Consider the following 12,802-nt stretch of genomic DNA (forward strand, 5'->3'; position numbering starts at 1 on the left):
TAAAAGCCATGGCGAGTACGGGGACAAGCGCTATAGCTGTCAGTGTGAGTGATGATTTTTGGAGTAATACCTCCACGATATCCTCCAGATCAAGGCAAAAGGGACTGCAGTATGCAGTGGAAGGATATCCAAAATATTAAGATCAACAACGAAGTGGACACAACAATAATCGAAGCAAAAGTATACAGGTCTCAATAAAAAAAATGAGAAACCCTACGACCTCTTCATTAAACGCAACCAGCACAAACCTTGTAGACTAGTCATGTTATTTCACCACTGGGTAAGATCTGTATATAATATTTCAAGCTAGCTAATAACCTACAAAGATTCTTTATTCTTATTATTTATTCCGTCTCTGGCGAGACACTCTGGTACTGGAGGTATCTATCGATCTAGCTAGCTAGGATGGTGACAATCTAGAGAACAGTACAGTAACGTACCAGTGTGGATCAAGATAGCTGCTAGTGACGTTATTGTTCAAGGGATGTGTGTGCATGTTGCTGAAAGTATTTCACAGTCACTGTAGTGATAACTTGCTTGTAAAATGATGATCCTGATGTAATGCTATGGCTTTGTATCAGATCGCCAGGTTATTGCTCTCAGGTTGTGCCTTATGCATACCTTGGGATACTCAGGAGTAGGTTGCCCATTCACAAAATGCCACAAAGATTAAAATAAAACAACTTCATAATGGCCTTTTGTTCAACATTGATACAGTATGTTAAGCTCGAGCTAGTCTCTCCAACTAAAGTGTTAATGTTAAAATCAAAATGTTAATGTTACCGTCTGTAAAATTGCACACTGAGCTATCCTAGCTAGCGATGTTGATGTTACGTCTGTAAAATTGCACGCTGAGCTATCCTAGCTAGCGATGTTGATGTTACGTCTGTAAAATTGCACGCTGAGCTATCCTGGCCAGATATAGCAAACGCCAGCAGCATAAATACAAAGTGTTCGTTAAAAATTCTGTTCAATGTTGTATCAAGCATAAATACAAAGTGTTCGTTAAAAGTTCTGTTCAATGCTGGCGTTTGCTATCGCTAGCTAGGATAGCTCAGAGTGCAATTTTACAGACGGTAACATTAACATTTTGACGGTAACATTTTGATTTTAACATTAACACTTTAGTTGGAGAGACTAGTTATGTACTTGTAGTGGTAATAATACAAGTTGTCATGAACCATAACTGTTTGGGGATGTTCTCTCAACTAGACAGTTAGTTATCATACCTAGCGATAGCGTAGTTCGCTAGATAGATATCATAGCTAGCTGCAAGCAGCTTCATTTACTTTGGAGCAGACATATGTGTGTTTTTCGATATATTGAGGTGGGAGTGGGGTCTCCCACACTGTTTAATCCACCGCCGGCACCTTTCCTCTTGTGTTTTGGGTTTTGGAAATGCGGAAAAAAAACACGCATCCCTCTAATCTGTGTGTCAGATCTAAAAGTCCCGTAAGCACACTGCTTCACCATGCTGCTCAGACCTCAAAGTTGTCGGACCTTCTTCTCTTAGTAGCGGTTGCTAAGGTATGATTGGACGAGGGCCGTTCTAGGGAGGAGTTTCGCGATCGGTCAATTGTGTCCGTGTTAAATCACTCATTTACAGTAGAGTTAGTTCACACCGTTTTACATCGACCTTAAATAGCCTTTAATCCTTGCTATTGACGCCTGCAATCCTGTTCAGCAGGTTTTAGCAGCAGATGTCATGAACAAAATATTAAAACGAAATATCTGGGGCATGTGGTGCGTTTTTAGGAAATAGGGGAAGTTCCGAGTCTGACAGGTGTATTCTTCCACTCGGAGGTGGGAACTTCTCAGTTGCTCAAGAACATTCCATTAGAAGCTTACTGCTGGCGAGAGAAACTAGAGAAAACAAATCACTGAAAGAAACACAGGATACACCTGTGACTATGTTGCAGCTAATGTTTTTTTTCCTTTTCTGTTCATTCCAGATTTCCTCGACTGTGAAATCAGGTAATGCTTATTTTACATAGACTATTTAGTCAGAATACGGCAGTTGCCGATTGCAGTGTGTCGTACACGATTTGTTTCGGATCATCTTCTGAATTAAAAAATGGTAAGCTAGTGGCATTAAGTGAAGTTTTGTTGTGGGATGTTATACGGGCCAGGACGGCTGCCCGTATTCTGCGGTGTGGGCAACAAGGCAGTGCACCTGTGTCGTAGCCTATTTGTTAATGGGGTAATGGATATATGGGGCTTGTCTTTGTTGATCGGGAGAGAGAGGGACAAGGGCTGTCATGCCGGGCCGTGATACTTTCCCGCCGCTAACCTGGAGAAGTGCCATTATGGCATAATGCCGATTTGGGCTATTTGCCGTGCGATCGTGTTTTTACCACTAATCGAACTTCCGGCAGCAGTGGCAAGGAAGCCAGCAGCGTCAGCTTGTGGGGTTTCCTGTAGGTATTATACTCCGGATCTTCTTTCTTTGCTTCTGGGGAAGTGTGTTTGGCCTGTAAGGCTCTGAGGTGTTACGGCTTCCCCGGCGTTGACAGCATGAGAGCGTGAATGTGTGTTATTTGCTAAATCCTTTGCAGTCATGGAGCAATAGGAGGGTGGTATATCTAGACTTAATTTGACGTGTCAATTACGGTTTTTTGTAGTGTGGATGAAATATAAGATTTTCTACTTGTGTTATTGTGTATTATAATTTATAAGTCAATACCTGTGACCGTGATGAAATGTAACTATTTATCCTCAATCAGCACTTTAAACCTGCCTAGTGCCTCTGAAGTACCGCTCTTTCCCCGGTGTCTTTTTAATGAGCATTTCTGTTAGTTGTAAATCTAAAATAAATGAACTCAATCCTTTTGTGCTTTGCTGTGGTGTTCTCCTTGATTCAGTGCCCAGGTAAAATGGGTCCAAACAGTAGAGAACATGTAGGGGGCAGTGTGTAGGCTTACTGGAACCACTGGAAGTTTAAAGCACTGGCAGTCCTGTAGACTTCACCATAAAAATGAAAATCTATTTGTGCTATTCAATATTTTAGCAGAAAACTAGACCTATAAAAAGGTTTTTGCTGCAAATTCACACGATATAGGGATATTTCAAACACTGAATAATTGGTCTAAAGTCTATACAGAGATGGCATAGAGGTGCATTTTATTGAACAGAATCGAATGCAGGGTCTCAAGCACTTATTTAACTACAGCAGTACAGTACAGCAGACAACACGCACATCAGTAACAGATGATATTAGTACTCAACCCCACACAGCAGCAGGCAGAAGAAAAAAACACAGCTTATACTGTAGTTCCCTCAGTGAGTTATTCTGTTTAGTGCTTCAATGACTGCTGGTACCAGGCTTTTGCCGAAGTGAACCCTTCTGCACCTCAGGGACTTGTACCTGCACCCAGAGGGCATTACAGTGGAGTGGCAATCGAGTGGGTGTGTGATGTCCTGTGCTGTTGTGATTGCAATGAGAGCTATGGCCTTACAATTGAGAGGTTGGATGAGGGGAGACCTATTATCTTGGCAGCAGTGTAGATTATGCGTGTTAGTTTTGCATAGTTTGTGACAGACAGCATGTTGAAGAAACGGATGGAACAGGAGAGCAGGATGGGTTGCACAACAGTAGGAGGAGACGGGCGACATGGAGTCCTGAGTTTAGGGATGGCTGATTTGGCTCCTTTTTTAATGTCCTTTGTGTGCTGTTCAAAGCTGATTTATTGTCCAGTGTATGTCCAAGGTATTTGAAGCTGTCCACTGGTTTAACTGTTTCATTGTTGATTAGGATGGGGTGCTGATCTTTCTTTCTTTCCTTTTTTACATCGAGATGGAGGTGGTTACACTCACACCACTGGGTGAGGTGTGCAACCGTGCTATAATAACCCAGAACAGACTGGTTATCTGTGAGGAGAGCAAGAATGTCAGAGTCGTTGGAGTATTTGAAGTTAGGGTTAGTAAGTGGTGGTGGGTGAGGGGTTGGTGCAGTCATTGGTGTACTGCGTGTAGGCAACTCTGAAGGAAGGTCTTCTTGGCCTTCAACAGACATGAGGAGAGCTCCTGCTGTTATCCTCTGGATAGTTATCTTGGTCACCCCTAAGGCTCCCCACACATCACTATGCCCACGCTTGATATATATTTAAACATAGATGTAATTCATATCAATAGTGTAAATCATTTAGTAGTAGTATAGTGGTCTTAATAGCTTGTTATCATGAATATCTTAGTGTTTATACTGATTGTTAATATTCTACTAATACTCTACCCACACTGGTTATTATACTGATTGTTTATAGTCTACACACACAGATTATTGAGTTCATTCACATATTTTCCACCACAACTGGTTTAAATGGACTGCCTTGATACAGAGCTACTATGGTTGGTGTGGTTGAATCAGCTGATGATCTAGACTGTATGCCGACTGCCATGGCCTGCCTGAACTAATGCTACACATGATTCACTGTACACAATAAGTCAACAAGCACCCCAAGCAATAGTGTCTACAGAATACAAGTTCGCACCCCTGTGCACTGTTCCTCTCCTAACTAAATTACTACACAGGAGCACAGCATTCATTCATAAAAACAAACATACAGAGGGTATATGATTGGTCAAAAAGACTTCCCTGCTCTATGAGACTCTCCCGGGATCAGTTTAGCACTCCAACCCCCTCATAACCATCCGATTGCTGGTGTTCATGCTGTTGTGTCGGTCTAATATCCATCTTTGACCTAGGCTAACTACCTTATACCCCCCCCCCTCCCCGCCCCACAAGGCTATTTTCAATTCATCCTTTTGTTTCGACACTCAGCTCCGCGTCCATCTTATATCTGTGTTGTTAATTAATTTAATACTCCAAAATTGTGTCCCAGGAATTCCATCATCTAACATTGTCTATATAGGGGTAACGAATATGCTAAGTTAAGTAGTCAATATTAAATATGTTTCCTACAAGATCAGGATCTATTCATCAGAGTAGGTCTACATTATCATGGCATGTATTACATGGTGGTGTCAGGTTTTATGGAAATCGTATCTCACTAGTTTACACAGGGCGTAGGCTAAACTTTTATATATTCATGTGCATACTTATTTTCACAGGCTCTCATTCTCTGTGGACTCTTTCAACTTTGATCAAAGGAGACACCCCGTTTCCAGAGTTCAGTGTGGTGGTGATGCTGGATGACATCCAGGTGGCCTACTATGATTCAAATGAGAACAACCTGATCTACAGACAATTCAAGTCAGAACATGAAGATGAAGAGCAAAAAGATGCAAGCTTTGTATTTGGAAACATACATAAAGACATGAAAGCCTTATTCTATACATACCAGTTCAACCGTACACATGGTAAGTGTGGTGCCTCAAGTACCATTTATTCAGCACTATCACGGCTCACTGCGGGTGTTCCACTTTGCGTTGTAGAGATGGCAAACTCGACTTTCTGAGTCACTCATCAAACAGATCTGGGTTAACATGTCCTTTGAGTCACTTAAAGTCGTCAGATATGCAGTTTACTTTCCCTTTCATTTGTACATTGCCGCTAGTGCATTTGCTCCAAAGGTAACATTGTAAAATCGCTGCCTGACATTCTGCTTTCTCGCTTTGAATGAATGGAATGTTGACGTTAAACAATTCAATGGTTCAGAGAATCAAACGCAGAGTGATTACTAGCGGTGAAGAGTCCGAGTGGGGTTGTTCCAGGATATCCTCACTCATGGAATGCCTTTTTTCTAACCAGAAATTAATACATTATTTAACCAGACCTAACTGTTAACATAACACATTTTAGGATGTTATAAAAACTGCAATTCTAGTTGTCAGGTAATTCTACAATTTAGGCATTGTAACAAATCTCGGCTAGATGCTAGAGTTGTCAACAAAAATATCAAGGTTCATTAAAACCACGCAGGACAGAAAATGTCGTATATTGCAGATGTATTAAAGTGCTTAGGTGTCACTGATATGAATTATATGGTGTTTCTGTAGAACATGAGTTGTTGTCAACATGAACAATTGATTGTTGTTAATAATCCACTATCAAGCTATTTAGCTCTTTAGCTTCCTAGCCGCCAGCCAGGGGCTGCACTGCAACTGAACTTGCTACTTGACAGCCAAACATGATTTTTCTGACCACCCTCCCAAGACGAAATTTTACCTAACGAATTACGCCTGGTCGTATGCCAGTGTGCACATTGAGATCACGGTTTTTCAGTTTAGGTGTTAGCAGCAGGCTAACAATAATGTTCGAGAGCTTCAGTTGTAAATTGTTCAATATTCTGATTGCCCTGACAGCATTCGTGTAGCATATTAACAACAACCCGACTCGATGTAGACATATAAAAAGTCGTGTAGAAACCTTTATTCACATAAAATATTTCTCAGTAACAGTCTCCCGAAACTCCGCCATCTTGGTTCGATTTTTCTGATTACTTCCGCCCCTCTGAACAACATAGGCTTCCAAATCACACACACCCCGAACTGATTGGCTATCGCATGGTTTGTATTTGCATAAAGTTAAAGAATCGCCAACTTTGAATCGGATGCAAGGGTGTATTTTAAGCCGTGACGGGCGGACAGCCGGAATTCCGTTCCAATTGAATTCCCATTCAATCCCAATGAGAGCTAGACGAATTACGCCTGGTCATATGCAAAGTGTGCACGGGCAGTGAACGTGCCAGTTTCCGCGTCTGGTTTAAAAAGAAAATGGATCCCTAAATGCTAATTATTACTTGGGAGTCGCCGGGTCTCGGACCCCATTTGTTCACAGAGAACACAGGGGTGTCCGATCTCCAGCAATGATCAAAGACTCAAGATCTCGGCATGAGGCTGAGGAAAGCTCAGAGACATGTGGTCAGATTCAGAATACACATGAGAAGCTTTCCACTTCTCATTTTTTCCAAATAACACTAAAATGACCACTAGGAATGAGATATATTGAATTATTGACTATGCAATATATTTGATAAACTAACTCTTAAATCCTAGTCCCTTCAAGGGACTGGGGCACTCTCAGGGTGATGGATGAAGCAGTCTTTATTGCCTGGACAATGTCATATATATCATATAAATAAAATAGATAGCATGGGCATGAATCTGGTCCGCCTGCAGCAGTTATCGTCCCTTCTGCCCTGGCGTATTACATTCATAATATTCTGTTCTAAATGATATCTAAATGCATAAATATTTTATCATGGTGATCATACAGTGTGGAAGTACATAAAATAAATGACATATCAAAAGTATTCAAATACTATGTCAATTGGACACACAGCATACAATTCAGAACAATACATCATCCATTTTCAATGTTTCTTGCACAATGGGTCATCAAATATACAAAATAGTTAGCATGGGCATGAATCTGTTCCGCCTAGACAAAATAAATTCCACATTGAGAATTCCATCAAAACAATGCAAACCTGCTTCAAGGTCAAACAAAAATAGCAAATCAAATCAAAATTACAATACAGTGGCAAATATAGCAAAAATGCGATTCATAGGATGGCTAATATGTAATACAAAGCAGATATTTAAATGGCACGTGCACTACAAAGATATCTGGTCATTTCATGCAAACCCTTTTCTTGCCCAACCTACCTGCAGCAGTTATCGTCCCTTCTGCTGCAGGACAACAACAATGCAACTACTGTGTAGAAAATATTACAAAATAAGAGTCTCGACTCAATGACGCAGGATTTAATATCAATCATAAAGAACTTTTATCAACTCCGTTACAACTGGGACCTAATAACTATGATTTCACACAAATGTCCACAGGTAGTTGGTTGGCCAGGCTGGCACTGGTACTGCCTTCTCTGTGCATCTTATGTCATTGGTTAATGTAATGCTCGGTTTCATCATTTAAAGGGAAACGTCATTCATTTGTGTTACCCCTGCAACAGATTTTTTTTGTTTTGCATCACATCAGATAGATGGCTAACTTTGGCTACATTTCCTTGGAACAAAGCACTTCCTACATTTCTAAAAGAATTTAGATAACCCAGTGGTGTCAGATGTTTACCTGACCAAACTTGTCTTCAGAGATTTAGTATTATTGTTGGTTCCATCAGTAATAAAATGTCAGACATCTTTATGTTCATATTTAATATTCATTTTGAAAACTAATTGAAACCAACAGTGGGTAATATCAACAGTAGTTGCTGTATCTAGCGGCCATTGTATGACCATTTAAATGGAGGCACTAATTTATTTTTCTCTGCCAATGGAGTCCATACTCTGCAGAGATTGGCTGGTTGTGAGCTACTTGATGATGACACCCCTGGTCGACAGCGAGCATTGAATGCTTTCAACGGAGTGGATGACTCAGCGTTGCAATTCAATGTGCAAAAGAAGGCTCTTCAGATTGAAGGTTTCTGGCAGATAAAGTGGAGCCAAACCAGAAAAGATTCTGTTGAGTGGATGTACACACATTTTTACAGCCCAATCTGCATTAAACTCCTGAAGAATTTCCTCCACATGAAGAAAAATGATGTGATGAGAAAAGGTAAGATAGTTGTCTCTTGTGTTTATATATAATATGTTCAGTGATTCTTTTTTTTCTAGAGAGTAGGATTACTTGTATTAACAACTACGTTTCATCCTCTGTAGTGAAGCCCAGAGTCAGGCTCCTCCAGAAGACACTCCCAGACTCTGGAGGGGCCAAAGTGACCTGCCTGGCCACTGGTTTCTACCCCCGTCACATCAACCTGACCCTGCTCAGAGACGGCCAGCCTGTGTCTGACCACCAGATCACTGGGGGAGAGCTGCTACCTAATCTAGATGGAACCTACCAGATGAGGAAGAGCCTGGAGGTCAGCACAGAGGAACTAAGAGAGAAACACCATTACACCTGTACAGTCGAACACCTCAGCCTGGACAACAAACTAGATGTCAAACCAGGTAATTGTCAGAACAGCTATTTATCTTGTATGTGTCCTCTACCTATGGCAGTTCTCATGTAGTGTTATCCCATGGCCCCCTATCTTCTTTAAGATCAGATGAAAATGTTTTCATTATTCATTTCTATTTGTAGATCTTGATCCAGGTGTAGGCACTGTGTCCATAGTGATTCCTGTTGTAGTGCTTGGAGTTGCACTTCTGTGTGTGGTTGGAGCTGTGGTCTTCATGCGCCGTAGAAGACACAGGTAAAACAGAAAGATACAGGAGAACAACAAATCAACTAATTTACTTCCAGTTGAGTGTTTCTAGGAGATTATGCTCGATCAAAGACACCAAGGTGTTTGTAAATTCTCTTCTATTATTATCTATTATTTAATTATAAATGATCTAGTTGGTGAATGTCATTGCTGTCTAATTTAGATTGGCACAGTTACTGATTTAGGGATGACACAGTTTCTCTTCTAATATCTCCATCACTGTGTGTTTCGTCTCCACCCTCTGATTATGTTCCGGCCCAGAGCTTTTGGACATTGGAACTGTAGATTCTGTCTAGGACTTCATGACTATTCTGTGATGTTAAGAATTTTATCGTGACTTTGATCTTGCTAATCAATACTCTTGTTTGTACCCATATCCTGTTCAGTTTCATATTTTGGTATTTTTTAGACTTTAAAGTAACAATATGTAACAATTTTACCTTAAAAAAAAAGCTTGACTACAATTACTTTTAATATGGAGAATGGCCTCGCCGCCATTGCCATCGGGGGTATGTAGGGAAAATACTGCGGTAAGATTTCTGGAGCCGCCCGGTCCTTTGTGTCTGAGCATGCGCGACTAGGATCGGGTAGTGACAGTCACTATAGGAACAGCTTTTACTCTTTGGCAAGAGCTGCAAGACACATTTGGATACAAGTTCGATTCAGAGCTAGCCATCTTTTCTTGACTGTGTTAGAAAAGTTGTTGACTCGCTAGTTTGTCATAAACAAGGAAAGCAAATTTCAACAGGTTTTGCCGCTAGGGGGAGCTCCAAGCCAAAAACTCCTTAGTGCTGCTTTAAGGAAGATTTTGTTGTGAAATCTCACATACATTCTATGCCTTATAAATATGAAAATGTATAAAAGGTCTACCCAGGTAACAAAAAACGATCTTGTAACATTCTCATTTAGTTGTAGAGTTTTTGGTATGTTTCTGAAGTGTTAGTTTCAGAAAAAAGTCTGAAGACCTGTTGTCTTTAAGTGTAATAGGCCTAAACATTTTCCTGATGTCCCCCGTTACATTTAAAAATGTAATTTTTTTATGCAAGGAGAATGCTTTCCTAATGTTGATCATTTGACACATTTACTTAAAGTTTTCCCATTTGGTTGTTTGTTACATGAACAGTTATGGAGTGTTTGCAGAGTTATAAAAAAAAAGAGGCAGGCGACCGAGTGCGATGAGCTGAAGTATATTTCAATCTTGCAGACTTCCAGCCAATTTGAGTGGTGGTCCATGGAGCATCTCTGTCAAAAATCAGTGCACTAACTTTTTATACTCCAATTCCTGTCGTATTAACATTATGCTTTTCCAATCGAAAACTAAACATTTATCAGAGTTAAGCCAATCACAATATTCTGCTCACTTGTTGCAGAGAAACATTTAAAGACAATGGTGGCTTGTGTAAGCATGTGTGTGTCCGTGTATGTGCGTCTGAGACCCTGTTTACAACTTTTCGGAAGGTTTCACCTGTTTGTGACTGTCTGCATCTTCTATTCAGAGACCCCTTCATGAATACTTGGATGTCCTCGACAGCCTGCACCTGACAGACACGAACGGCACTCTCGTGATGATTGACTCTCATGCGAAAACAGGCCTTTCTGCCTGACCTTACTGGACACTCATCTCTGCACACAGGCCTTTTTGCCTGACCTTACGTGACACTTGTTTTTGCCAAACTGCTCCATGTTCACCACACCACTGTATTACCACCATTGTATTTTTCTACACACGTTTCTTTGTTAGTCTGTTCCGTTGTTAGCCACTATGAGGAGAGAATAATGTCAGGCCATACTTGCTGTTCAAGTTAAGATACTTGTCATCAAACCAATCAGAGCTATGAGAATGCTGTCTAATTGTTACAATCTACCCTGCTACATATGGCATCATAGTTATGAGAATATTTAACCTTTCCAACATGCTTTGGTACATATTGTGTTATCGTGTTAATGTTTATAAAAATAACTAGAGCTAACAGAAACTCTTTGAATATGCTAAAACACCAGTTACAGTATGATGTTGAGAAATATATAGAAATATCTCAGTTAGCAAGCTATGTAACTTTTATCAGTGCCAGCTGTACCGTTGTTGGGTGATTGCAAGACTGTTGGTGTTTACAAGTCTGTTGGCTGTTAGGGAGTTAGCTTGCTAGTTTTAGATAAGAAGGCGTAATAGGGTGCACAAGGGGCCATCAGAGTCAGTCTGTGAACCTTCTTCTATTCTCCCATCAGATGTCAATGGTAACTGTGTTGTCATGGGAACCGCAAGTATGTAACAGAGCTCAGGTCAAAGTTTTTGTACAAACCAGTAACATGTTTGGACATAATGTTTGGATTGAGGTGTCCCAAGTTAAGGATGAAAATAAAAGATTATATTTCAATCATAGGTAACGAAATATGTATTTGTGAACACACATAAAACAACCTTGCATGCTTCAGATATTGAAATGATAGTAACAACTTTTGACACAAATAAAACTAAGACTGGTAGGCACTTCCCAGGCAGATTCATCTTGCATTAAGTTTACAAGAGTACAATTTAAAGTGAATTACAGCATGGAGCTGAGAAATACAAAGCTAACATTATTTTATTTGTCACTGTTACAGATCCTGTAAGTGTGGACTCTCCGTAGTTCAAAAAATAATATGCATGTTATATGTAAATGTGTGCTTTAGAATGACGGTTTTCCTGATCCTCTAGGCCCAGTTTTTCAACTTTGGAGAGTTGTTTTGATTGTTACAGCAGTAAATCCTGTTTTGGGGCCTGATCGTGCCTTCACGTGCCAAAGAAAGTTATCTAGTCAATATGAAATAACCTACACTCTACCAAATAGCCTGATCTTAACAGATAACAAAGGTGGAGAATCATTGGGGCTGGTCAGCACACAAAATCAGGTGCTTAATATTTGGGCTAATAAACATGTGCAATGGTAGCTTGATCAAGTAGGGGAGACTGAACAACCAACACTCTTTTTGTTGTTAAAAAAGAAAAATGCCTCTGGAGAATCACTTGACCTAACTTACAATGACGTAGACTGGTAACTGTCTATTCATAAAACAAACTGAAAAGAAAACAGACACGAAACACACAGAAGTAAAATCAGTCTTGCGCTGCCCTCTGCTGGCTCTGTTGTGACCCTGCGTGTCTGTGTTGTAGATATGGGCTCTAAAGCATCACTGACAGACTACACAGCTTTTTCAGGTGAGTGAAACCAAGCAGGCATTACACGGTACAAACACTGGATGGAAACAACAATACAATCATGAACACAGTCGAAACTAGCCTTTCTAATTTTAAAATCTATTTCTGTTTCTTTTCAGGTGCTGACCAAAGCTAGAATGGAGTCACAGCTGAGCGTGTCACAGCTAAACAAGGATTTTGTGTTTGTATTTTTGTAAAATCTTTAATACTAGAAGTACAAATAGAAGAAATGTAATACACTTTCATATTACCAACAATCGCTCTGTTTTCTGTTATGTAAACAAAGTAATGATTGTATTCCTGGATTTATTTTGGCCTGATAAATGCATATTATCATGTGGGTGTAGTATTATCCACATACTGTTACCATTGACAATAGCCCATTCCCCATCCCACAAAATCAAAATAGGCCAACTAAGTTTTAAGAATGATCTATCTGTGATTCTTCTTCTATGTGAACTCGTTTTCATCTGCCCACTGA

General features: G+C 40.2%; 2 protein-coding genes across 2 annotated transcripts in view; one reads left to right on the forward strand and one right to left on the reverse strand.

Moving 5' to 3' along the window:
- Positions 1–12,802, reverse strand: part of LOC105894511 (major histocompatibility complex class I-related gene protein-like) — a 100,272-nt gene that overhangs the window by 62,328 nt on the left and 25,142 nt on the right. The gene's annotated exons all lie outside the window — the stretch shown is intronic.
- Positions 1,620–11,205, forward strand: LOC105908618 (DLA class I histocompatibility antigen, A9/A9 alpha chain-like). The gene is made up of 6 exons (XM_031570143.2): positions 1,620–1,974; positions 5,068–5,316; positions 8,198–8,473; positions 8,578–8,868; positions 9,002–9,113; positions 10,622–11,205. The coding sequence occupies exons 1-6, from the start codon at positions 1,911–1,913 to the stop codon at positions 10,665–10,667; spliced, it is 1,038 nt and encodes a 345-aa protein (XP_031426003.1). The 5' UTR covers positions 1,620–1,910; the 3' UTR covers positions 10,668–11,205.

This window comes from Clupea harengus, chromosome 7 (genome assembly GCF_900700415.2).
Source record: "Clupea harengus chromosome 7, Ch_v2.0.2, whole genome shotgun sequence".
Taxonomy (NCBI): domain Eukaryota; kingdom Metazoa; phylum Chordata; class Actinopteri; order Clupeiformes; family Clupeidae; genus Clupea; species Clupea harengus.

Bases quoted from the DNA above. Each gene is read 5' to 3' on its own strand.
- LOC105908618 (XM_031570143.2), top strand. From the start codon at position 1,911: ATGTTGCAGCTAATGTTTTTTTTCCTTTTCTGTTCATTCCAGATTTCC. The intron at 1,975-5,067 runs GTAATGCTTATT...TTATTTTCACAG, and splicing joins TTCCTCGACTGTGAAATCAG to GCTCTCATTCTCTGTGGACT. The intron at 8,869-9,001 runs GTAATTGTCAGA...TTCTATTTGTAG, and splicing joins CAAACTAGATGTCAAACCAG to ATCTTGATCCAGGTGTAGGC.